General features: G+C 43.8%; 1 protein-coding gene across 2 annotated transcripts in view; it reads left to right on the plus strand.

Annotated features, from left to right (window-relative positions):
- The window catches only part of CYP19A2 (cytochrome P450 19A2), a 43,728-nt gene continuing 17,818 nt past the window's right edge, over positions 1,645-27,554 (plus strand). The window contains exons 1-5 of one of the 2 annotated variants that reach the window (XM_021083457.1): positions 1,645-1,711; positions 7,403-7,584; positions 13,258-13,408; positions 23,388-23,542; positions 26,553-26,729. In XM_021083457.1, the coding sequence (XP_020939116.1) occupies positions 7,440-7,584; positions 13,258-13,408; positions 23,388-23,542; positions 26,553-26,729 (628 nt within the window). In that variant the 5' untranslated portion in view covers positions 1,645-1,711; positions 7,403-7,439. 2 annotated transcript variants of the gene reach the window in all.

Genomic DNA, 27,554 nt, shown 5'->3' on the forward strand with positions numbered 1-27,554 from the left:
CTGCTTTGAGGAAAGCAAAGAGAAGAAGAAGGTGTGATGGAAGGGGCGTCTGAGCCAGACAGGCCTGGCCAGATCTGCTGCTTCCTGGTTGTGCAAATTTTGCTGTTATGGGAATACTGAGTCTCTGAGGCTTCATCTAAAAAATGAGACTAGGATATACCCCACAGGTTGGATGAAATGAGATAGAGAGGCCTAGGAAGCTCTGATATCCTACCACTATAGCAGGTGCTCAACCACGTTGTGTCCTGCCCACCCTCCCTTCCTTCCTCTGCACCAGGAGTTCCAGCTGGGGCCACATGCAGACCTGGAAACCTCCCATGGGTGGGCTGAGGTGGAGCCTCCCACCATCCAGCTGCATCTCCCAGGAGACACAGACCTGAAGCCCTTGTGAGAACAGACTTTAACCATGTACACAACTGGGGTTCTAACTCACAGGCAACCTGGGCTTTAGTGGGAGGGGAAGGAGAGAAGTGGGAGGATCGGCAGAGGCCTGGGGTCACATCAGACAGGCCCAGAATGCCCAGAGGTCTCTGAGGGAAGAGAGAACCTTGAAATAACTGCTAAGGCCCTGTGAGCCAACAGGGGAGGTTACGAAGTGGTAAAATCCATGACTTCCCATTAATGGCATTTCCTGGTTACTCATGCTGCTGAGGCCTGCATTTGCCTCCCACGCTGACATGACAAGGCCTGCAGAAGCCCTTAAGGTGGGGACTCCAAGGAGAGCCCGTTGGCCAGCGCTGTCACCAACTGCTCCTTTCCAGCTCACCTCACCTCTCAGGCCCCTCCTCCATGTGCCTTTCACACCTTACCCCACCCCCGGCCTTCTCTCCTGTTGACTCTCAGCTCAAAAGCCCCCTTGGACCCAAACAAGTCTTCTCCTGTCTCAGTGCCTCTCCTTGGAGAAGCACTTCTCACTCCATCAGGAGGAACCTCAGACACCTGTGTTGTCCTTCACAATGGATTTCTCCCCCACAGCAGCCTCTCACTGTGGCTGGGATCCAGGCCTGTGAATCCAGAGACCCTGAGCCTTCTTGGACAAGAAACATCGAAACCCAGTGTGGCAAATAGAAAGGGTGTCCATATTTGGCTAAATATCATCTGTGTAAGTGTGTGTTTTCATAATTTAAAAAATTTTTAAAAACAAGAATCACTTGGGGACAGAATTACAACGTACCGGAGGAACATACGACAGTTGTAGGAGTTATCTGGACTTTCAGTTAATTCATGGGTTTTGGGATAATTTTGGCCTCAATTTCTTCCACAAATCAGCTCCTCTGGGGACTTCCCTCCCCTCCTATTCCCCAGCCCACCATGAGCCTCTGTTTCTTCTTCCCTCCTGCCTGTGGCTGGCACCCCTTCCCTTCTGGAGCCCAATCATTTCTCCTCCCAAGACCACGCTTAGCCCAAGCAGCCTGCAACCTCTCCCCAAATCCTACACATTCTTACCTTCTTTCCATTGGCCCTCAGGCTCATTAGGGCTGCCAGCACAGAACACAAAGTCAAAGTAGCATAAGGGAACGCCTCCAGAAGCTGCAAACATTCCTTCAATCTCATTGGAAGAAGGATGTGTCCAAGAAGACCTTGAACTTCCCTCCTCCTCCAGGCACAACAAAAGGACAATTTACAGAGCAGCTATTGATGAGAAAGACCTGAAGACGGGCAGAGAGGATCTTCTACAGCTAAAGATATAAAGAAGGACCACAACAAACAGGTAGGAGGCACGGAGACGCGGTATAGTCAAGATCCATAGACCAGGGTGGGCAATCCACTAATGGGAGGATACTTATAATTACAGTGGTGCTCCCCAATGAGCCAGGCATCTGAGCCCCACATGGGGATCCCCAGCCAGGCATTTTAAACCAGGGAGATGAGCCCCCAGAATATTTGGCTTAAAGGCCAGTAGCACTACTTGGGAGAGCCAGAGGGCTGCGGGAAATAGAGACTCCACTCCTAAAGGACGTACCCAAACTCTCACATGCTCTAGAACCAAGGACACAATCAGTAATTTGAAAGGAGCCAGAGTCAGACCCACTTGTTGATGCTGAAGAGCCTCCCAGAAGCAGGAGGCAATTGAAACTCAGCCTAGGACTTAGACGCTGGCAACAGACGTCAATGAGAATCCATCCTACCCAGAGAACACTGGTGCTGGTAAGCACCACCGTGCAACTCTCTGTCTAGAGAATTAGTGCAGGGACCTGGCTTTGCCCACTGGGAGTCTGCCCCAGGCATTACCTGGGTGGGAATCATGCCCACTCACCAGAAGGCCTGCTGCTGAAGGACACCCTGAGCACCCAGCAGCCTCAGGACTGGCCCTACCCATCAGGGAACTAGCAAACCCCAGGACCTCTAGCACCTGAAAGTGAGCTATCAGACCCAGACCAGCCTACCAGAAGGCCTGCCTTAGCCCTAAACCTGGCCTTTCCCACTAGGGGGTAGCCTCCAGCTCCTGCCAGCAGACACTAACTCTCAGCACCCCCACTGCCCGGCTGCCAGAGACCTAGGACCCAGCTTGGCCCAGTAGTGGACCAGCAACAGCCCTGTGACTACCCTGGTGCTGGCACTACCCAAGCAGGCCAACATTTGCTCCAGAACCTCCGGACCTTTCAGCCAGAGACCCCAGAACACAGCTCTACCCTCCAGTGAACCTGGCTTCGCTCACCATGGCTGGACACCAGCCCTGGGAAAACCAACATTCTGCAGCCAGCTGTGTAGGGCTCTGGTGCACTCAACAGTGGGCCAGCCCCAGCCTCAGAACACCCTGGGCCCTGCACCACCCACCAGCAAGCCAATACTAGGTCTGGGAAACCCAGCACCACAGCCAGGGAAGCCAGGACCCAGACCACTCATTCGTTTGCCAGCACACACCCCAGATCTTGGTCTCACCCACCTGTGGGTGGCAACCAGCTCCAGAAACCCCTGGGTCCCAGTCCCATCCACCAGAGGGATGACAGCAGCCCCAACCACCACAGCCCTTAGCCAATGTGTAAAGACCCAATTCATCCACCAGCAGGCCAGCACCACCCCTGATGCCGTGGGCTCCAGCTTTATTGAACAGCAGGCCTGAACCAGCCCCAGGACACCTTGTGCCCCTCAGCCAGACATGACAGGATCTGGCCCCTAACCAACAGGCTCTCACTAGCTCTGGGTCACCCCAGACAGACCCCACAGACAGCCAAGTCAGGAATTGGCTCTGCCCACCAGTAGGAGGATGCCAAGGCCCAATGCCCCAAACCATGGCCCTATCCATAAACAGGCTGACCTAACTCTGGGAACCCTGGACCCACTGCTAGCTACCCTAGGACCAAGTTCTCCCCACCACCAGAGCAGCATTAGCCCAAAGACCCCCTTTCCTGTGACTCAGTAGCCAGCCACTTCATGACACATCTCTGTCCACCTATAGGTGGCAGCCTATGCACAAAGCATAGCCTGGCAACTAACCTGACCAGGGCACAGCCACATCAACCATGCCCACAGTAGTCAGCCTGCCACAACAGAATAAGACAGCCCTCAAAAAGGAAACCCCTAAAGCACAGTGCTGGGGTGACCAGAGGGGAGTGCACTTCTGGGCCCCATAGGGTATTTCTTACATTAGGGCTGCTTCTCCAAGACTGGGATACAAAAATAACCTACCAGTTCAGAGACATTTGGCACAACATGAAGCATATTTTAGCATTCACATTAGGGGTCTCAGAAGAAGAAAGGGGCACAGAACACATTTAAAGACATAATTACTGAAAAATGCCCTGCCCTGAGAAAGGGAAGAGATATACAGGTCCGGGAGTGACAGAAAGTCCTTAATAGCACCAACCCTAAAAGAACCATATCAAGACATACAATAATTAAAATGGCAAAAAATTAAAGATAAAGAGAAAAATTTTAAAGCAGAAAGGAAAGAAACAAATTACACATAAAAGAACTCCCATAAGGCTATGAGTTGACTTATTAGCAGAAGTACTCCAGAAGGGAGCAGCAGGATATATTAAAGTGTTGAAAAGGGAAAAACCTACAACTGAGAATACCGTACTCAACTAGAGTTTCCTTCATATTAAAAATAGAGATCAAAAAACCTTAAAGTGTTCGGGACCACAAAACCAGATTTAAAAGAGATGCTAGAGTTCCTGTTGTGGCTCAGCAGCAACAAACCTGACTAGCATCCATGAGGATGCAAGTTTGATCCCTGGCCTTCATCTGTGGGTCAAGGATCCAGTGTTGCCATGAGCTGTGGTGTAGGTTGCAGATGTGGCTCAGATTCTACACTGCTATGGCTGTGGCATAGGCTGGCAGCTACAGCTCTCATTTGACCCCTAGCCCGAAAACTTCCATATGCCATGAGTGCAGCCCTCAAATGCAAAAAAAAAAAAAATTAATTAAAAAAAGAGATGTTAAAAAGACTTCTCTAAGTGGAAAATATTTCCAATAACTAGAAATATGAAAATTTCGATAGTAAAGGAAAAAATCTCATTAGTAAAGGCAAATATACAGTAAAGGTAATAGACCAATGACTTATAAAGCTAATAGAAGTTTCAAAAATAAAAGTAGTAAAAATCTTCTCTATATCCAATAGGTAGCTAAAGGATATGCAAATCAAAAGGATCGTAAGTATACTGTCAAAAGCAGTAAGCAGGGAGTTCTCCTGTGGCACAGATAAGGATCTGGCATTTTCACAGCAGTAGCTCAGGTTGCTATTGTGGCACAGGTTCAACCCCCAGCCAAAAATCTATAATAGATACACAAAAAAAGATAGGAATCCAAATATAATACTACAGATAATCATTAGATCACAAGGGAAGAGAGCAAAAGAAGAAGAGAGGAACAAAGAGAGCTACAAAAGCAACCCCTAAACAATGCGTAAAATGGCAACAAGTACATACCTATCAATAATTACCTTAAAAGTAAATGGACTAGATGCTGCAATCAAAAGATATAAAGTATTTATTTGAATGGATCCAAAAAAAGACCCAAATACATGCTGCCTGCAACAGACTCACTTCAGCTCTAAGGATACACACAGCTTCAGAGTTCCCTGGTGGCTCAGTGGGTTAAGGATCTGGAGTTGTAGCTTCTATGGCTCAAGTCACTGCTGTGGTGCGAGTTCAATCCCTAGCACAGGAATATCTGGCACAGGAAAAAAAAATGCACCAAAGGTATTTCAGGCAAATAGAAATGAAAAGAAAGCTGGGGTAGCAATATTTATGTCAGGTAAAATGGACTCTAAAACAAAGACTGTAACAAGAGACAAAGAAGGATATTACATGATAATAAAGGGATCAGTACAACATGATATAACAGTTGTAAATATGTATGCATGCAACAAGGAGGACCTAAATATATAAAGTAAATATTATCAGAAATAAAGTGCAATGAATCTACAATAGAAGATGCAAGAATATGTGATGGGAAAAATAGCCTCTTCAATAAACGGCATTGAGGAAAACTGCATAACTATATGCAAACAACAATATGCAAAAGAATTAAACTAGACTACTTTCTACCACCATATACAAAAATAAACTCAAAACTTATAAAAGCCTTAAATCTAAGATTTGAAACCTTAAAACAGCTAGAATAAAAGATAAGCAGTATGCCCTCTGAATTCACTATCAGCAATATTTTGGTGGGGGTGGAATATGTCACCTCAGGCAAGGGATATAAAGGCAAAATAAACAAACAGAACCATAACAAACAAAATCTTTTGCACAGCAAAGAAAACTATCAACAAAACAAAAAGAACACTGAATATGAAAAAATATTTTCAAATGACATATTTCACAAGGGCTTAGCATCCAAAATATACTAAGAATTCATATAACTCAAAAAAAAAAAAAACCCAAGGGCCCATGCTAAATGAAAATAAGTTGGAGAGAGTAGAAGAAATACTGTATGGTTTCACTTATATGTGGAATCTAAACACAAAAACAGATGAACAAACATAATCAAACAGAAATAGAGTCATAAATACAGAGAACAAACATAGTTGTCAGAGGAGAGGAGGTTGCGGAGAAGAGAGAAATGAGTAAGGCAGATTAAAAGGCAAAAACCTTCAGTTACTAAAATACATGTCATGAGTATGAAATGACACTATGATGAATACAGTCAATAATTACCTAATATCTTTGTAATTATTGATGACAGCTAGGTTTATCATGATGATCATTTCTAAATGTATAGAAATATTGAATGACTATGTTGTGTCTAGATACCAACATAGTGTTGTAGGTAAATTATACTTCAAATACAAAGAAAAAAACTCATAGAAAACATATCAAATTTGTGCCTACCAGAGGTAGGGATGGGTTTGGAGAGGGTAAATTAGATGAAGGTAGTTAACAGGCACAAATTTTAGTTATAAGAAAAATAAGGACTGGGGATGTGATACACAACATGATAAAGATTATTAATACTACTGTATGTTATATATGAAATTCGTTAAGAGAGTAAATCCTAAGAGTTTTCATCTAAAGGGAAAATTTTTTTCTTATTTCTTTAGTGTTGTATCTGTATGAGATGATGAATGCTCATTAAACCTATTGTGATAATCATTTCAGGATGTACATAAGTCAAATCATTACATTGTACACCTTACACTTACACATTGTTGTATGTCAATTACATCTCAGTAAAGCAGAAAAAAATGCTCTCAGAGAAAAAGAAAAGAAAAACATGACAAAACCAGCAAATCAAACTGAAATTTTTCCTGCAGAGATTAGCTGCTGGGGGGAGCTTGGTTGCTGGTAACACCTGAACCTACTTCAGGTGGCATCTACTATGCCTATCCTCTCTTCTTCCTCCTCCCCCATTTCTTCTCTTTCTCCTTTCCTTTTATTCTTCCTCTCCTATTCTTTCCTACTACCTCTGTTGTAGGCTCCAATGCACTGCTTCACCCAGCCCACGGTGCAAGAGATTTTAAACCTCATCAAAGCCAATAGGAAAAGACTGTCCTGAGTAAATCACATTGAATTCAACAGACAACTTCATGGAAAGCTCTGAGAATGCCTCAATGATGCCCATGATGCCCATAAAATACCTTATTGCTCTTTGATGGAAGTAAATTTCAGGAAACAAAGGGGATGGGAGATGCTTTTTTTTTTTTTTTTTTTTTTTTTTTTTTTTTTTTTTTTTTCCAATTGATTTGGCTGCCAGGGAAAAAGATTGCCTACACAAAATCTGCCAAGTGTCTAAACAAACCTGAAATTCTACCAAGGTCAGAAATGCTGCACTTCATGTCAAACGATCTTTCTGGGGCTTGTTTTTATTGTACCTCAAATACATCTTGTCTAAATGTGTAATCATATTATCAAGCAAAGCACCAATCTGAATCAAAGCACCATCCTCTGAATCAACAGAAGTCCTGGATGTACCTTTGGGAGATTCTATAATTTTACTGCTCGTCTGATTTCCACAGGACTTTAAATTGCTTCCCCTGAGATCAAGCAACACAGATGGTTTTGGAAATGCTGAACCCAATGTATTATAAAATCACCAGCATGGTGTCTGAAGTTGTGCCTTTTGCCAGCATTGCAGTCCTGCTGCTCACCGGCTTTCTTCTCTTGTTGTGGAATTATGAGAATACATCCTCAATACCAAGTAAGTCAGTCATTTAGTTTTGGATCTAAGGAGATGGTTTGCCTCGTTTTCTTGGGCTTTTGGTCCATGAAAGTAAAGACAACTTTGTAAAAGGACAGAGTAAACCTGGGGAGATGGCGGAAGGCCACAGCATATGAGCTAATGAACCCAAGTGAAAATTTTTTATCAAATTTCTGCATATGCGAAATGAAAGCACTAACAGATACCTTAGATAATCCCTTTTAGTCTGCAAAACAGGCTTGGCACAAGTATCATTTAAAGGAAGTTTAAGATGGAGTGAAGCAATGTAAAATTCCAGGTTTGGGGGTTTTTTAATTCAAACTTATTCCAGTTTTGCTCTGAAGGTGAAAATATCTCGAGAATGCCTTCTGTACACCGTTCTGTGTCTCCCACACTTTGCTTCATCCACATCCTCTGCCCTCTCCCTTTCTTGAATTTACTCATCTCTCTATCCCACTCTTCATTTTTCTTTTATTCTTGGAACTGGTGGTGAGGTTGATGCCACCGTAAGGGCTGGATGGGACTTGGACACTGGAAAAAGTACTGGGACCACTATGGTTCCCTTGGAAAATTACTCCTTGAAAGAATCTTCAACAAGCTCTGCAGATCAAGCAAAAGTAGAGTATAATATAATTACCCAGATAATTCCAGTAGAAACTCCACCATGACACAGTATCAGATTAACTCAGAATTCTCTGAAATATCAGACTGCTTTTTAGTCTTGAGGGAAAATCCCTCATGGCAGGCATCTGTCCCCAGTCCCATAAGATATCCGATAAGGCTCTAGTTCAAGAGCCAAGCCATCACACGCTTCCAAGTGTGGTGGGCCTCGCACAGAGTGATGAAGAGTGGGAGTGTGGGGCTGCTGCAGAGCGCCCTGGGTCTGGGTTCTTTATCACTTTCCACAGAACGGCCTGCCTCTCTGTCTGATTCAGCCTGGTATTTGAGGTTACTTTTTCATGCCCAATGGAAAGGAATGTTTAGTAGTTTTGATCTCTACTCCCTGATGGGGGGAGTTGGAAGAAAGCCTGTTCCATGGTCTGTAACTGAACCCCTTCCCCTTCCTCGCTAGATTTCTCCTCCTCCGGTGGGTACCCAAGTCAGGATCCATGAATGATGAAGGGCAGAGCGAGGCTAGATATTTATGTTGCAGGTGGAGGGAGAACTCCCCTGGACCTTTGTAGGGCGGGGTGGGTGGGGACAAGCATAGGAAATGGAATCCTTGCAGCTTTGGCAGCTCACTCTGTCCACCCCACCCTGGGCTGGAACATCACCCTCTCAGACCATGACAGGTAGAGGACTCACAGGTGATTCTCAGCCCTATCTGAAGAGGTGCCACCATGTGGATTTTTTTTTTTTTGTCTTTTCTCAGGCCGCTCCCGCAGCATATGGAGGTTCCCAGGCTAGGGGTCTAATTGGAGCTGTAGCCACCAGCCTACGCCAGAGCCACAGCAACATGGGACCCAAGCACATCTGCAACCTACACCACAGCTCATGGCAATGCCGGATCCTTAACCCACTGAGCAAGGCCAGGGATCGAACCCACAACCTCATGGTTCCTAGTCGGATTCATTAACCACTGAACCATGACGGGAACTCCCATGTGGATTTCTTTTAGAAAAAATCTCCCCAGATGATTTTCCTGAGCAGTCAGGGTTGAGCACCAGGGAATGGAGCCTAGCCCCTTTGTTTGACGGAAGGGGAAACTGAGCCCCAGAGACAGGATCTGCCTTGACAGGCAAACCATTGAGACAAGCATGAGAAACTGTGGCGTTCAAACTTGTCTTTTCACAGGTGTGGGGATTAAGCCAAGAAAAGGGAAAAGGGCAGTTCCAATCGTGGAGCAGTGGTTAACGAATCTGACTAGGAACCATGAGATTGCGGGTTCGGTCCCTGCTCTTGCTCAGTGGGTTAAGGATCCTGCGTTGCCGTGAGCTGTGGTGTAGGTTGCAGACGCGACTCGGATCCCGCGTTGCTGTGGCTCTGGCTTAGGCCGGTGGCTAAGGCTCCGATTCGACCCTTGGCCTGGGAACCTCCATATGCCGCGGGAGCGGCCCAAAGAAATAGCAAAAAGACAAAAAAAAAAAAAAAAAAAAAAAAAAGAAAAAAGAAAAAAAAGAAAAGGGAAAAGGCTTGCCAGCACCTCAGCTGGAAGGAAAATAGGAATAGGGGACCAGGGGACGCACCAGGAAGTCCTGCATCTCAGGTGGACAACCACTGTGCTACCAGGAGCTTCTAGTTCCATGTTTTCCCTGAGAAAATGTGAGGTCTGGTCAGAGCCCTCCGGTGGCCCAGGCTGAGATGCCATGACTCCTGGTTGGGGAAGGGAAGGTGAGGACACTGGCCTTGCAGGGTGGTTCTTGCTGACCAATACTTCTGAGCACCTTTGACCAGATCCCACCTTTGACCTCTGGGCTCTCTGGGTTCTTGGTTTTATAGGTGTGGGGAATATCAGGGTCAGTGAAAGCCAAAGTATTAAGAAGGTTCAATGAGCCAAAGCTCTCAAGCAACTTACAATTTTCAAAGCAGTTTCATGCTCATTTTCTCTTGTGAACCTCATGGCACTCTGTTGAGGTGGGCGTGGTGATGCCTATTTTGCAGATGAAGACTTCGAGACTTAAAGCGGGTAAGTGTCCACAGCTAGTAAGGGATGAGACTGAGACCCAGATCTCAGCTTTGTCAACCTCCATTTACTTAAAAGGGCCTGCATATCAGTGCTGGGGGGAGTGGGGGGCAGGAATATGCAAAGATGACACACACAGGCAGAGGACTTAGTGCCAGGGAGGGCCATGAGGGCTGGGGGAGGAAGGAGTCACTTCTATGTGAGGGCTTTGTAGACTTCAATTTGGGGAAACTGGCCCAGTTCACTGATCTCTGCCCAGGACTCACAGTTACCTGACACCTGGCAGTTCTCCCTTCCCCAAGGACACAGGAACCTTGCACACGGATCCTCTCCTCAAAGCCTCCCTCTGCCCTGGGCACCACATTAGTTATAGACATGGCAATACAGTCTCATTGTCCGTAAACAATCTGTTTGACAAAAAAAAAAAAAAAAAAAATGCACGGATAAGCAGATCATCACAGTCTAGGACAAGAAGTGGGATGTTAGAAACTCCTCCTGTGCCTTTTAATCATACCCTCTCTCGCCCCCAGAAGTAAAGAATCTTCTATTTTTGTGACAATCGCTCCCCTGCTATTTTATAAAATTTTCACCTATTTTCATATTGCAAACAATATACTTTAAGTTTGCCTGGTTTTACAGGTTTTAAAAACGGAATCCTACATTGCTTATTCTTTTGTCTTGCTTTGTAGTTCATTTTTATGCCTGTAAGATTCATCTAGGTTGTAGCATGCAGCTGCAGTTCATCTGATACGAAGTTACAGGAACACCTCATGGTTAATCCACCCATTCTATTCCAGACATTAGGGGACAATTGGGATATCTCTAGTTTGGGGCTATTGTGAGCAGTGCTGCTATGAACATTCATGTGCACAGGTTTCTCCAGGGTTTACACCGAGCATGGAATGAAACAGCTTCTTGATTAGGACAGGGGGCAAGAGGTCTCAGGTGCCAGCCTGATGGAGGCTGTCTCTGCACAAAAATGCAGGGAAGCATTTCCTGCTCCTCTTTGGGTGTGAAGAGACTCCCACAGTCTTTGAATGTATAGATCGGCATTCCCAAATCTGAGAGCAGAGAGCAGTTTAATGAGGATGCAACCAGAGCTTCCCTAATATCCTACCAAAACTTCTCCCCTTCTAGACAGAGCATTATTCTTTCCAACTTTACGCTACAAGATATGCACGCAAAGGAAAGGATCACATTGTGGGATAATTACTTGATTTTGTGGGGTTTTTTCACATTTTTTTCCTGCCCAGCACCTGATGGGACTGAATTATACTTATCATACCCTTTCGGGTCCTTAATTTGGAGCTAGTGCCTGTAAGTAGCAGTGTCTCAGTGTTTGCTGGCTGAATTAAGCTGGCATAAGAGGGATCAAAAATTCTGCTTCTCTTACGGTTAGAACACTCAGGTTCTCAACCTTAGCAGAATTCATCACAATCTCTCTTTTTTCAGGAGCTATGGCTCTTCACTGTCATATGTTAAATTTGAATGGTGGTTGCCAAATAGTAAGACTTTCTACATGGCACGAAATATTTAGTTAAAACATGAAAAGTAAAGCTGTTACTTGTATGTCTTTGTTCCTCATGGGCCTTGCATATTCGTTGAGTAAGTTTATTCCCTAAAAGACAGATGTTTGACTTCACAGGGACTAAGTGTAGGAGATATTTTATCTTTTCCATGTTTATCAATGTAAATACACCTAAAATATTCTAAATCATGATGACATTTAAAACTTCCATGTTTATCAATGTAAATACACCTAAAATATTCTAAATCATGATGACATTTAAAACTTCATCATTTACACATCTAATCACTTAAAAAATCATCCAGGAAACATTTATAGAGGATTTATAATGTTTCAAGCTAAAATATTTAGCAAAATATTATGTTATTACGCATATTTCATCTGACGAGAGGTCAGCATATCTGGTGAAATTTTAAGAAAATATGTATATAATCAAATCAGCTTGTTTAACTTAATTCTTTTTGAGAGCTCAATGAAATTATTTTAATGTTAAGTCATCTAGTTATAATATAGTGTTATTAGAACAATCCTAAGATTAAGAACCCTTAACTCAAAAGAACCCAAATCCTTGTATTGGTTCTATAGACATTAACAATGAAGTATAAAGACGAAAAAAAAAAAAAAAAAAACCTGATCATCTTGTCCAGATTAATCCCGCCACTGCAAAATTAAGGAGTAACCTGGTTTGCCAGATTTGGAACTAAACTTTCAATTTAGATGATTCATGCAAAAACTCAGATTATCTAAATTATTACAGCACTGTACTGTCTCAGCCAACTGTGTGAGTTTTGGCTCACATTTCTGTCACGATCTACATCAGCAAGGGTGTCAGGGCCACTGCTCTTCATTAGTCTCAGACTCTGGGCTGGACACTGATCAGCCAGTGCCTCCTTCCTCAATGCTTAACTTTCTTTGATTCTAACGAGATTTAGTTTAAGATTCTCTTCTTAAACTGAATCATTTTTGAATGAAAAAAAAAAAAAAGGAATGGATGCCCTTTGTTGGACACTGTCTTTGCAGACCATGTTTCTCACAGCTAAAAAGACAACACCAAAACCACAAACGAATTCAAACCCACCCCATGCATTAGCTTGCACTTTCAAACGCAATGTTTTCAGACAAAACTAGGGAGCCAGACAGATCTGTCAGCTCATCACTTGTCCTGGTTTTCATCCTTGTTACCAGAAGACCTGATTGACTTGCATTTGAAAATTATGGACACCATTTACATGGCAAGGATAGAGTAGACCCTACTCCAGTTCAATGTGACTGAAATGATTGAGACCATATGGAACTGCTGTGGTGTAGACTCTGAAGTACTCGTTACTCATGGAGCTGTGAAGAGCCCCATGTTAACTTGTGTGGTTCTTTTAATCACTGTGAATGTGTGTGATTCACCTATATACATCAGAAGATATAAGTGGACAATCAGATTTTAAAAAAATAAGAACAGCAATAACTTAAAGCAATTGCTTTTCTTGATGTTGCTGAAATACTGACTGTGATCTAATGACTTCCCTAGGTCCTGGCTATTTTCTGGGAATTGGGCCCCTCATTTCCCACTTCAGGTTCCTCTGGATGGGGATTGGCAGTGCCTGCAACTACTACAACAAAATGTATGGAGAATTCATGAGGGTCTGGATAGGTGGAGAGGAAACACTCATTATTAGCAAGTAAGTCTGTTAATAATTGGAGACACGTTTTTAAAATCAAGGCTGGGAAATTGCCTAATAAAAAACAAACTTATTTTGATAGCTTGCCATCTTTGTTTCCAAAGCTATGTGTTTACTACTTGAATAAAGATGAGTGATTCCCAGGTAAAAAACTAAGACAAATAGAAGAACTGGGTTTTGCTTGAAGCCATAGGTACATATAAAGAACTCTGCAAAGACGAGAAATCATTCAAGATCTCACTGAGCAGTGAATGTGGAAACTTAGAATACGGATGATTTGGTTTTGACAAAATGTACTTGAAGGACAGGTATCATCTTTTATGTTTCCCGAAAATTTTGGTCTTAGCGGTATACGTAAGCATTGAAACAAGCAAACAAAACAAAAACAAATACCTGAGGAAAAAAATTCTGACTCAGTTGGCTGATATTTTTCTAATGACAGGCTACTGAGAAACTCGAGGAGGGTAGGCAGTGGAAGAAGGTGCCACTCATATGCTGCTGTCCTACTGGTGACTGTGTGCCCATGTCCTTGCTGAGGGACTTTAGGTAAACCAGAAACAATACTGCCCATTAAAAGAAAAGGTATTCTCCTGCCACCCTTACACTTACATTTTCTGGATAACTTTGGCAAACTGAATTCACTCCGGGGTTCACCAAATAGTCATTGACTGTGAATAACTAACTTTGTGAAATACTAGTTTTCTTACTGAATGACCATAGAAAATGGGGAGTTTAAAAGGGCTCATATATCATAGACGTTCAGCTATCTTTACCAGACTTTTAGCAAAGTTATGTGCCGAAGTGTCTCATTAACATGTTTTTATATGTATAATCCCTGACAAGGATTTACCTACAAACTACCTATAAACTAAGAAAGGTAGGGATATACTACTGATTTTAGAATTTTTTTTTCTTCTGATAACACAGACCATTGCCCAGAAGTAAGTGAAGCATTTGGAAACTACCTAGTAGTTTTTCAGGCCATGATAATATACGTCGTTTTTGAAAAAAACATGGTGAACCCAAAGCCCAATTCTTTGAATGAAATCCATGAAAGGATGGAGCAGGGCAGGACAATGTGTTATCCTTCCAAATGTTTCTATCCATCCAAGTATGTTATTTTTGAACCGAACTCACACTTCAGCTTTTGCCTGGGTTCTTCGCTATTTCTTTCAGTTTGGATTTGTAAAATTTGAAGAGTAGCTAAGACAGACCATGTTTCTACAACTAAGCAGAAATAGCTCCAGTGGAAGTGCCATGTCACTGGCATTCATAGTAAAACGCGCCAGTACAGGGCTTCTCAGAGTGTGGTCCCCTGACCAGCCGCATCCACATACCTGGGACCTTGTGAGAAACGCCCTTCCTCAGGTCGCACTCTGACCCCCTAAAGAAGAAGTTCTGGCCCAGAGATCTGTCTCCACGAGCCCTCCAGGTGATTGCGGCTCACTCCACTTTGAGATTCTCTGCTCTAATGAGGAGACCAGAGTTACTCTTGGTCTACTGAGCTCGGCTCAGCCAAATTTAAGTGCATTTGATACATTCTTATTTTCAATATCAATACGTCACTCACTTTTTTTTTTTTTTTTTTTGGTCTTTGTTTTTTCTAGGGCTGCACCCACGGCATATGGAGGTTCCTAGGCTAGGGGTCCAATCGGAGCTGTAGCCGCTGGCCTACTCCAGAGCCACAGCAGCTCGGGATCCGAGCAGTGCCTGCAACCTACACCATAGCTCATGACAACGCCGGATCCTTAACCCACTGAGTGAGGCCAGGGATCAAACCCGCAACTGCAACCTCATGGTTCCTAGTCAGATTCATTAACCACTGAGCCACGACAGGAACTACTTCCCTCACTTTTACAACTGCCTAGACTCTTAAAATGTCGTGGAACCAATGATAACTGGGCTTGGGGAGTGAGACCTGCTCTTTCATCACCAGCACAGCTAGTTGCCCTCCAGACCCTCAAGTCAGGGTCTGCCTCCTCTGTCACCTCCTGCCCTCAGACACAGGTGAAGGGGACCAACAGGATATTTATCCAAAAGATTAATGCCTGAAGCTCAGGATCTAGAGCAGTGCTTTTCACCCTGGCTGCACATTAAAGTCACCCAGGGAGCTGTTCAAAATTCCCCTGCCCAGGCCACACCCCACCTTTTAAAAAGTCATGGCGGAACCCAGGAATTAGCCGTGTTTAGAGCCCCCCAGGTGAATCCCACATGCTGAGGAGCTTGAGGGAGGAGAGAAGGGAAGAAGCTTCCAGGGCAGGGGGCCTTTCCCAGGGGTTGGGGAAAACAGCTGAGCAGGTTGGGGTGGTTTTGTCTTATTTTCATACCCTAAATCCAGCTCAGGTGGTAGGAGCACAAGCCTAGACCTGGAGGGAAGAATGAAGCACGTGACAAAGGACCAGAGGACAGAACAGAAACTGCTATTAGATACCAGATGCTTAGATCACCAGATAAATTCCCAGGAACCCCAAAGGCAATTCCTGAAGTAGGGTCCGCATTACAGCGCAGGTGGCATCTGGCCACACTGCTACTGTAGTCAGGAGAGCAACCTTAGCGACCCTGACAGAGTCCGGCACTGATTCACACTGAGGACGTGGACAACAACCCACTGTGCCCTCTCCCAGCTCCCCCAGCTCTTCCCTGCCCTGTCCTCCCAGCTGGCTTTCTCTGGTTGGAGTCTCTGTGTTCCCTTTAATTGCCTCTGAGCTGCTCACTTTTGTTGTTAAGGGCTGCACTCCCCCAGGCATAGGAGGTGTTTGTCCCCATCTCCTTCCCCTGCCTGCTCTTCAGTCCTTCCAGAACTACCCGTACCTCTTGAGAAGACCCCACTGGACCCCAGAGAGCTCTTTCTTTTTCTTTGAATACTTTGCCAGGTTGTTTCTCTTTTGAAAAGTTTGGCATCGGTAGCCATTACAACTGCACTGAGATTATGGCCCAACTTTTCAAATCAGCTTAGTCCTGGAGGGGTGGAGGCTGCAGAACTTCAGCAGGGAGGTCAGGCAGGAGGGCTGCTGGGACTCTGCCTGAGCAACTGGGGGCTTTGGAGGAAGGTCCGCCTGTCATCTGTAGATGAAGTTGGCATGATCCCCCAGGGAGGGATGCTCCAAAGTAATGAGGGTCTATAGACGTTATGCATGACACTATAGGTCATGTGTATACCGTAGTGTTTGGCATGACTATCAAGAAAAGAATGTGGGTAGCATCCATGAAGGGGAATTAGCACTTAACACACTAATTAGGGTCATATTGGTGCACCTGTTAGCAGTTTACCTACGAATAAGGGATATAGTATTTGTACATGTTTTAATCAGGTATAAATTTATAGGAAACTCATTCATTTATTTTTGAAGCATGTATTAATTAAGAATTGACTATCTACTGAGTACCGGATGATCCTAACCTACATAGTCAGTCATTATTGGCTCTTCATTCCATAAGTAAGCAAATACTTACTGACAACTTACGTACACCAGGTATCATAACAACTCAATCCTAAATCCCTACCCTTATAGAGAAATACATTGTTACAGTGTTAAAATACCAACAATAAAAGTGTAAAACATATGGTATCGGTAGAGAGAACAACAGTCTTGGTTTACTTGGGACTAGAGGGTTTCCCACATTGTGGATTTTTACATTAAACCTGAGACAGTCCCAGGCAAACTAGGGTGGTTGTCCACACTATTATCAGGTAAATATGTGCTGTGCACAGAAGAGGAGATGGGTGGAGCAACTTTAGGATAGGGAGAAACCAGGATCTCATGTCAGATATTTTGACTTGACTTGCGTACTACCACTGAATGGGATGTGGAGAAGGAAGGTCTGACCCTTCAGAACTTCCACTACAGTCAGAAACTAGCACAGGAGGCTGAGAAGGATGCTCATGCAGAAAAGGGAAAACCAGGAGAGTGTGGTGGTCTGAAAGCCAGGGAGGAATGCATGTCAGGGAGGATGGAACTGTCAACCACCCAGATAGTGCCACCTGCTGGACAGAGATGTGAACACTGCATTTAGCAGTGTCAGTGGAGTGGTGGGAGCAAAGTCTGACCACTGCAGAGAAAAAGGGAGAAGAATCAGAGGCAACAGGTATAGACAACTCTTCCAGGGAGTTTGCTATAAAGGATGCAGAGAAATGGAACAGAGCTGAAAGGGATGTTTGGTCCAAGGAGTTTTGTTTTTTAAGTTAGGAGATATTACAACATGTGTGATGGGAAATGATGAATTACAGATGAAAACGGTTGATGCAGGAGAAAGAAGTGGTAAGCCAGGTGAGATGTGCAGGGGCCCAGGTGACAAGTGGAGTTGGCCTTGAATAGGGACAGAGAAGTTCATCCACAGGAACGGGGGGGTTGGAGGTTGAAAGATGGGCACAGATCCTGGTGGTTGGACTTGCAGAGGTTCTAGTTGCTTTTGTTTTCTCAGTAAAGCAGGAAAAAAAAGTTTTCGGTTGAGATTAAAGGTGAGGAATTGGAACAGTGGCAGAGAGAATAGGCAGGATATAACAGTACCCAGAAAAGTGAGAGTGAGTAGGCTCAAGAAATGCTGAAGAATTGCCAGCTACAATGAGAGCCCACGTAATTTAACTGAGACCTGCCAGTGAGTGTATGTGTGTGTGAGAGAGAGAGAGAGAGAGTGTGTGTGTGTGTGTGTGTGTGTGTGTGTGTACGTGTGCATGTATGGATTTTTGCCCTTCCCCATTCAGCTACCAGGTGCAAAGACAGAGTAAGAGTTAGACTGAGCAACAGTTGAGGTTTTACCAGCCAACTAGGACTAAGTAAGGGAGTTGAAGATACACTGAAGGGAGTGATTTTAATGTTTCACAATAAAATATCTTGCCAGCTTTCTAGTAAGAAAAGATCAAATGAACAAGAAAGTTAGAAGAGGAGTCATCCCAATTTTGCTCTCATGAACTTGACCTTCTGAAAAGACCAGGTCAGGTGTCTTATAGCATGTCCCACATTCCAAATTTCTCTCATTGTCTCATTACAGTGTCTTTGAACATACTCTTCTATTCCCAGTATTGCTTATACACTGAACAACAGGTTTGATTCCATTCATTTTAACATTATGTCATTTTAACATTCATTTTAACATTATGTAATAATACTTTCCTCCTAGATGTAGGACCTTCATATTCCATCACAGCAGGAGACCAGGAAAGGCAGTCCCACATTAGTGATGATAAATTTGATCAGGTTAGGTTGTTTACAGTCAGAGCTCTGTTACCAAGTTTCTTACTCTCTTTCGGTGACCCCAGTATAGAAGCTGGTTAAGAGAGGACACTAGAGGGCAATGGACAGGGAAAAGTGGTAGGACCAATGGAGTATAAATCACAGGCACAGGATAAGTCTACACAAAGCAAGTGTTTTTAAATGTTTGGTACCAATTACTCCATTGATTCTCTCCCCCATATTTCTAGTATTCATCACTCTTGAACCTGACCTCAGGTGTGGAGTTCTTTAAACTCAGAATGGGAGGATGGCATCTTCCTAACCACCTAAGAACTTATTTCCTGACTCCTTTTCATTCTGAAGAGGCAAGAGCTTTGCTATGTGTGGAGATATCTTTTGATTTCAGTCACATTTAAAGAAGAATACTGACCCCAGGGATCAGACCTCATACACCACCACCATCCTTTCTGAGCTTAGGGACTCACTTGGTCTCTCCTCAATGCTGCAAAATCCTTTCCCAGTCAATCAATCAGTGTAACTTCTCCCTCACCTGGTGTTATAGGCCTGCTTCGCTGTGAGAAGAAGGTCTCTGCTGCTCTGCAAATCAGGAGAGCTCTGGGCTGGTGTCCCTGGTTCTTCACCAACTTTCCCTTCTTCACTTTCCTGATTTACTCTGGTTAGATAAAGCCAGTCTGCTTTTGATAAGGGACCTCATTTTAAACTGCCTTCCACAGCCAGTCACACTTTGTTTCCTGTATCAGTTGTGAATTTCCTGCTGTGTTCTCTGACAAGTCTGTCTCTGATTCAGGATAACTGAGATCTTGGCGCCCCCTAGTGACACATTGGTTTTAATCATTATTTAACATTTTATTGGATTGTGATTTGTTTTTTAATTCTTGAGTAATTCCTCAAAAGAAAAGAGGCCAAGGAATTTTATGAAATATGAAAAACTTCTAAAGGTCAGGGCAGGAAAATTGTATTCTGCTTGTCCTCTAATAACTTAAAATTAGTAGATACAAGTTTGTGAATGAAGAGTATAGAAATTACTTTCTTCTTTGATTAGGGAGAGGGGAATGGGGAGGTAAAAATATCTAGAGTTCTGAAACCATTTAATAATAATTTCAGTTCTTTCTAAAGCAAGATGTTTTTATACAGGACAAAATTGTATCTTTATATCGGTCAAATCAATTCCCAAGAGTACACAGAAGTATGTGGAATTTTGTTCTCATTTTATAGTTGCTAGGAAGAGAAAAACTTGGATGAAACTTGGAATCGTTTGATAAATATTATCTAGAATCAAATGAAGAGTATATTTCACTTAATAGAGAATATTTTGATTTGAAAATAGATTTTTCTTCCTGAAACAGATATCAAGTAAATCATTCATTCATATGATAATTCTATTTTCATTTCTCAGCACTGACATTATTTCAGGGGCTCTCTTTTAAAGTTTAAATAGGACTTTGGAATTCATCACAAATGTGACGGTTTGGCTAATTCTTAGCCCAAAGCCTAATCTACGCAGCCAGAGCTGAACTCTTTGTCTCACTGTCTTCTACAGGAATGTGTTTCTCACAGGCATTGCTAACCAATCTCATTAAGGCAAAGTCATCCTTTTAGGAGCCAAGTGTCAACATGGAGAGAGAATCAAGTGAGAAGATGGCCACTCTAGGCCAGTGTAGGAACCAGTTACATAGACTGTACCAGCCACTTCCCATCCTGAGGGCTAAGTGTTCAGAAAACCCCCACAGTAAGAGACTTTGCAATTAAGAAATAAAATTTCACTGGAAAGAGAAGAAAAAGAACCAACACTACAATAAACACCCAATCACTTGTGTCAAACATGAAATTTTAAACAATAAGTTCACCAAATTAGAAAAAATAACATCTAAAATAAAGTTAGCACCAGAAATACATTATGCATATTGAATTGCACAAGGAACCCTGTGCAATTCCTTCCATCTTCTCTCTCTTGCACAACGGAAAATGTCCAGATTCTTCCTCCTTTGCAGAATCAAAGACGTATTTATGAATATATTTTCCTTTCCTGCAAGAATGAGCATGTTGTCTTCCTATTCCTCTGCTCAAATGTTTGGTCCCTTTGGATTGTCATGATCTGTGTCTCTGAACTCCACTCTGGTCTTGGAGACATGGCATAATCAACAAGCCTCAGGTGGGAAGGTTCTAGAATACCTATTTTAACTTCCCTAGCAGACCTGACTGGCTTGGCTCTCGAGCCCCAAGTCAAGGCTTATATCACTTCAGCCGTGCCTATGGCAGCTCCTCACCAGACCACACAGGATGGGCAACTTTTATCCACGTTCTGGGGCCTGCCCTGTTCACGTGGCCGGAACACAGACTCATGAGAGGTCACCCTGCGGTGGCTTTCTCCAGTCCCACAGATGCACTGCAGAAAACCTCTATTCCTTCTCTGCCAACCCCTCGGCCCCTCTTTTTATTCCCAAACTCTGCTTCCTTTTGCTGATTATCGCCAAGAAAAATGGCTCTCAATTTGAATATACTCGAGTGGAAATTCTTGGGAGTTGCAGATACACATACGGGAGGAAGTCACTCTGCCATGCCTATGTGTCTTCAAGGGGAATTGGCACTTGGCCATATGGAGCCCATAGAAATACTGTGACATAAACGCTGTGATCTGAAGAGCCTGTTATCCTGCCCCACAGAGGAGGTCTGGTAACGTGCTTGGAACAGCTTTGTTAGCACAGGAAGGGGGAGGAGGACACATGAGACCTTGTCTGTGCCTGAGCAAAAACTCTGTGGTCCTACTGTCTACTCAGCAGCACAGGGACAGGTCAGGGCTCCATGTCCCAGACCTGACGTTGCCAGGTTATGGATAAAAAGCCTGCGCCTCGGAGGGAGGTGTCAGAGACGTGACCCTTCTTCCCTCCCTCACTCACCATAACCAGACAACACTGTGGGTAAGGAATTCGAGGTGACCCCCTGCCCCTCCTTCTGCCCTGGTCTGTCTGCCTTGTTTCCTCGCTGCACTGACTTTCCTCTGTATCATTTACATAATCTGGTTTGACTTCTGCAAGTGGGGTTTGTGACAATCTCCCTCTGCAGTATAAATATTGGCACTTATGAAAACGACGGACCTACAAACACCACACATCCTGCTTATTATCTTCTCTATGTTCTGATAAACCCCATCCCGTCTGTGTTCATACCCACCCCCTCCTCTGACTCCCACGCAGAGTTAACCACATGGCTTATTAACTCAGGACCTTCTGGACTTGTGGTTTCCTGACCGTGCTCATCATGGTCACAGACACCACTGAGCCTTCACCCAGGGAGCCCTCTTCCATCTGGGCCCTGCACGAACCTCAGCCCCTTTCCACAGAAATGCAGTCACCTGCAGCAGTTCCTAACCTTTCTGTTGGTAGATGAAGAGGAGTTTATACCTCCCGCCCTGCTTCTCAACTTCCCTAAATTCCCCACAGACAAAAAAGTCCCTCTTTTATTGAACAATGAACCTGGAGTCCCCTCTTCCATAAAACCTCATAAATATGCACTCATCCCAGCTCTTTCATCTCTTCTTTCTGCTCTTTGAAGTCACCATCCAATAAACCCATTTGCCTTTTAACCTGAAGAGAATAACCATCCATTTATCCTCTCAATTATCAAATTATTTAAATAATCTGTATATCCTTCAATGCCATAGCCTAACATCTAAGCATTATAGTAAAACATCTGCTCAACAAAGTGAGTCTCTCTGCAGAAGATTCTGTATCACTGTCCCACAAAAACAGTATTTTCCTCACATATGGAGGCCCCATAACTTCTTCAGCTAGATTGTACACTATTTTCTAACAGGCTTTGCATTATCGGGCCCAAATCACACTAGGATTGGGGGCAGGAAGCAAGTCCTAGAGGGGGAGAGGGGTGGGGAGGGGCTGTCTCCTCTTTCCTAGCTGCTCTCAAAGCCCATCCCAGCCCTTAAAGGCTGGGCCTGGGGGTGGGGAGAGAGGGCACAGCAGTGGAAGAGGAACAGAGGAGTTCAAGGAAGCCTGGGTTTTGCCAGACTCCCAGGGTTGCCAAGTCAAGGCCTATCGAAAGGCTCTGCACATCCTATGTCCTTGGAGAATTCTGTGAACCTGCAGACTCTGATGAATCATGTTGGATGCAGAGCCCAAGGGAGCCACTGCTGCCATCACAGAGACCCTTCCAGGCCCAGCCTTGCCACCAAGCCCAGGGCCACAGGTGTCCAGGAGATGTCCTTCAGTCCCTGAATGGTACCCCACTCGAGGGGCCAGGGCCAATTAGAGACTCGGGGGCGTGGAAGGTGCAGGGTAGAACTGCTGCTTCCAAGTAAAGAGGTAAGACTTCGGTTAACCAGCATCTCCCAATTCTGAGGGTGATGTGCAGGGAGGCACTATCTGGAGCAGGGCTGCTTGGGGAATAGAGGCTCTTAGAATTAAGATGGTGTGGAGGGTTCAGTTTTGTGAAACCTTGCAGCTCTGACCACTGTGGTAGGTAATATTTTAGATAACTGGAGTTAAAGAAGAAGGGGAAGTAACAAATAACGTGTGTGTGTGAGAGTAAGTGAGTGAGTGTGTGTGTGTTTTAGCTTAAGTGATGATCAAACAGAGAGCTAGAAGATAGAAATGTTTGAAATGTAGAGGGAGGCTCTTTTGCTAACACAAATGCTTGTTTAATCTGAATACTAGAGAGTATGCATTATATTTAGATCAACATGCAGTTGCTACAAGAACCACCTGCTAGTCAAATTCATCACGCTGAATTCTCCTGACCCCAAAAATCAACCCCAAGATTTGTTTTCTCTGCAGGTCCTCAAGTGTGTTCCATGTAATGAAGCACAGTCACTACACATCCCGATTCGGCAGCAAACCTGGGTTGGAGTGCATCGGCATGTATGAGAAAGGCATCATATTTAATAATGATCCAGCCCTCTGGAAAGCCGTTAGAACTTACTTTATGAAAGGTATTCAAGTGTCTGGACACATTCTGCTTTTTACATTTCGATGTAATTTTAAAAAAATGATTTTTAGTTCCTGCTGCTTCTCAGTTTTGAAATAGTAAGTTTCCGCTAATAGTAAATGGCAGCACAGGAGACAATCCCAGACCCTACATACTTAACTACCTCAAAGTATTTTCTTCCTCTTGGTATACAAACAATTTAGTGAATGGAAAGAAGATACAGGCACTCTATACATTTAAGGTCACTTCAGTTAAGAATTTAGTGTATCAGCCATACAGTTGATTTAACATAGCAAACATGTTTGTTGAATCATGGGCTGACATCCCAGATGTTGTAACAGAAAGCAATTTGCAAATATATTAGAGAATTTTAGTACTAAGAAAGGCTATATCTTGTCCAGCCTCTGAGTTTTATACTTATGGAAATTCATTTCTAGGGAGCTTGTGATTTTCCCCCCAGGCAACACAGTGAAGAATGGATGAGCAGGGACAAAATCCTAAGCCTCTTTATCTAGTGATTTCCCTCTTTACTATGTGCTGCTAGAACTGAAACCTTTGGGGAATAAATGTGACCAATCTTTGACATGACCATCAAAGAAGATGGTCATGGCCTGAAAATCTTGTCAGTGATGGAATCTGCTGCTAGATGGGTTGCAGGTCTGCCCACACTCCATGCATAGTCTTTCCTCCAGCCAGCCTCTGTACGGAACCTAGATGCTGCTGCGTGGCTGATGAGAAGGGAACACCTATGCCTGTCCCAGCCAAGTGGTGAGGCCCCTCCACAGAGCTGCCCATCACCAGGACTCAGCACAACTCTATCACAGCCTCCTCTGTCCTAGTTTCCTACTGCTGTCTCACAAACTGACACAGACTTAGGGACTTCAAACCACACATTGAGGATCTTATACGCTTGTGGGTCAAAAGTCTGACATGCGTCTCAAGGGGCCAAAATCAAGGCACTGGCAATGCTGTGTTCCTTTCTGGAGGCTCTAGGGAAGAAGGTGTTTCCTTGCTTTTTCCAGCGTCTAGAGGCCACCCACACCTTGGCCTGTGGTCCTTTCAATGATACTGCATTCTGCACATATGTTTAAGATGTGGCTTCAATGGGAGTTCCCATCGTGGCGCAGTGGTTAACGAATCCGACTAGGAACCATGAGGTTGCGGGTTCGGTCCCTGCCCTTGCTCAGTGGGTTAAGGATCCGGCGTTGCCGTGAGCTGTGGTGTAGGTTGCAGACACGGCTCAGACTCGTGTTGCTGTGGCTCTGGCATAGGCCGGTGGCTACAGCTCCAATTCGACCCCTAGCCTGGGAACCTCCACATGCCGCAGGAGTGGCCCAAGAAATAGCAAAAAGACAAAAAAAAAAAAAAAAAAAAAAAAAAAAAAAAAAAAGATGTGGCTTCAAGCTCTTGGACATAGAGACAAATCATACATCAGCTAGTAAGCAAAGCCAACCCTTCCATGCAAAGGGCTGAGTCATCAGGAGACATCTGTCCCAGTTGTGGATGTAATAGTTACCCAGGAAACAGCATCCTGGCCTTTCCTATATGCCAAGCTCCTCCTAGAGTCTCAAAGTATGCTACCAACCCAACCTCTGTTTTACACATGTATGGAAATGGTTAGAGTCTAGGACCACTCACCACACCTCCTTTCTTATTGGCAAAGTCTTCTTTCAGGCCTGCCACAGTACAGCTGATCTGTGTTATTTAATGACTCTTGACTTTAGATAATTGAGTTAAAGAAGGGCTCTGACTTTAGCAGCAAGTCTGAATGAGAAAGACCTAAAAAAGAGATTACTCCTTTTAAAAGCTTGAAGAAACTTAGAACAAGGAAAGAAAGGACTTAAAGAGAGTTAAACTCTCATGTCAGACCACATACCAGAGGGACCCATTGCTGCTCAATGGTCAATATTCAAGCAAAAGGAGAGCTCAGAGCCAGTTCACTCTACCTAGTTTCAGTCATTATTCATCTATTCATTCACTCTTTCATTCGTTCCTCTATTTAACAAATATATATCAAAGACCACCATGTACTATGGATTTGAAACACAAAGCTAATAGGTTATCACAGCCCTAACGAGTTCACAGTTCTGTGAGAAAGACTGCTGAGCCAACAACAGCAAAAAAAAAAAAAAAAAAAAAAAAAAAAAAAGGTATTACAGCACTGATTATGAACAATAAATCTGCAAATAGTTTGAAGATAAATGGAAATTAAGGGTACATTTTGTAATTTATAAGACTAGCATTTTACACATACAACCTCCAATTAAACCGGAAGCACTTTACATCAAAAAGCTAAGATCCAATTGAATAGTTCTATAGTAATATTCTGCCACTCAATGAAACATGAAATAAATATCTCCCTGGCCAAATCCAAACTTTATTTAGAGTGAAATGTATACAATAACATGGAAATCAATGTTTCGTGATTTATGGCCACAATTACTAAATGTCTTATTTGCACTTCCATAAGTGATTTATTAGCAAATGAAGAATTGTTTAATTTTGAATAGTTTTATTTTTTAAATCCATTCTTTTTTTTTTTTTTTTTTTGGTCTTTTTGCCATTTCTTGGGCTGTTCCCACGGCACATGGAGGTTCCCAGGGTAGGGGTCTAATTGGAGCTGTAGCCGCCGACCTACACCAGAGCCACAGCACCACGGGATCCAAGCCGTGTCTGCAACCTACACCACAGCTCACGGCAATGCCAGATCCTTAACCCATTGAGCAAGGCCAGGGATTGTACCCGCAACCTCATGGTTCTTAGTCGGATTCGTTAACCATTGTGCCAGGACAGGAACTCCCATTCATTTTTAATCATAAATAGGAGACATTCTAGTAGGAAATTAGAAGAGTGTAGAAAAGGTAGAAAGAAGAATATGAAACTTTCCACCCACTTATCGAACGAAAATGTGTGGCCAATTAAGCTCCAAACAGAAAGAGCCAAAGTCCTCTGATGGTGCTTGTGTGCCCTGGAGCTGGAGGAAGCTCACTCTCTGATTGATGTGCACCCTTCAGCTCTGTCCGGCCCTGGCCTGGTGCGCATGGTGACCGTCTGTGCCGATTCCATCACCAAGCACCTGGACAAGCTGGAGGAGGTCCGCAATGACTTGGGCTACGTGGACGTGTTGACCCTCATGCGGCGCATCATGCTGGACACCTCTAACAACCTCTTCCTGGGGATCCCGTTGGATGGTATGGAAACTTTCATCTCCTGACTTGACGTTCTGCCCTTCCTTGAGCAGGACACAAGAAGGGTAATGGACTCAAGTAAAGATAGGCTCTTTTGCACACTGCTCTTCTTTAAACATTTCTAAGGAGCCCTAAAATGTCTTCCTAAAATGTCTTCCAGGTAGGTCTGCCTTGTTCACGAACAGGATCTTGTATATCCATTGCAGGGGCCCTCTTCTATTTCTTGTGTTTCTCCTTATTGCTCTAGCAAATAGGATACTGTCCACAGTGGAAACCTAACAAATGTGATCATTGTATTTGTTCATAAATACATCCTACCACCAAACCTATATATTTAATCATTTCCAATCCTTATTTTAGGCATTATCTATGCCTATCTAAACATACACATACAATATATTATACATACAATAACACTCCTCTCTCTCAAACCCACATAAGTATGAAAACTTTGATTCTGTAATATCATTGGGAGCTGATGCTGCAGAAATGATGCTGATAACTACCACGGATTTAGTATCTATTCTGTGCCAAGCACTTTATTTATTTGTTTATTTATTTGCCTTTTTTTGCCTTTTCTAGGGTCACTACCCACAGCATATGGAGGTTCCCAGGCTAGGGGTCCAATCGGAGCTGTAGCCACCGGCCTACGCCAGAGCCGCAGCAACGCGGGATCCGAGCCACGTCTGCAACCTACACCATAGCTCATGACAACGCCGGATCCTTAACCCACTGAGCATGGCCAGGGATCAAACTCGCAACCTCATGGTTCCTAGTTGGATTCGTTAACTACTGCGCCATCACAGGAACTCCTGTGCCAAGCACTTT

This window comes from Sus scrofa, chromosome 1 (assembly GCF_000003025.6).
Source record: "Sus scrofa isolate TJ Tabasco breed Duroc chromosome 1, Sscrofa11.1, whole genome shotgun sequence".
Taxonomy (NCBI): domain Eukaryota; kingdom Metazoa; phylum Chordata; class Mammalia; order Artiodactyla; family Suidae; genus Sus; species Sus scrofa.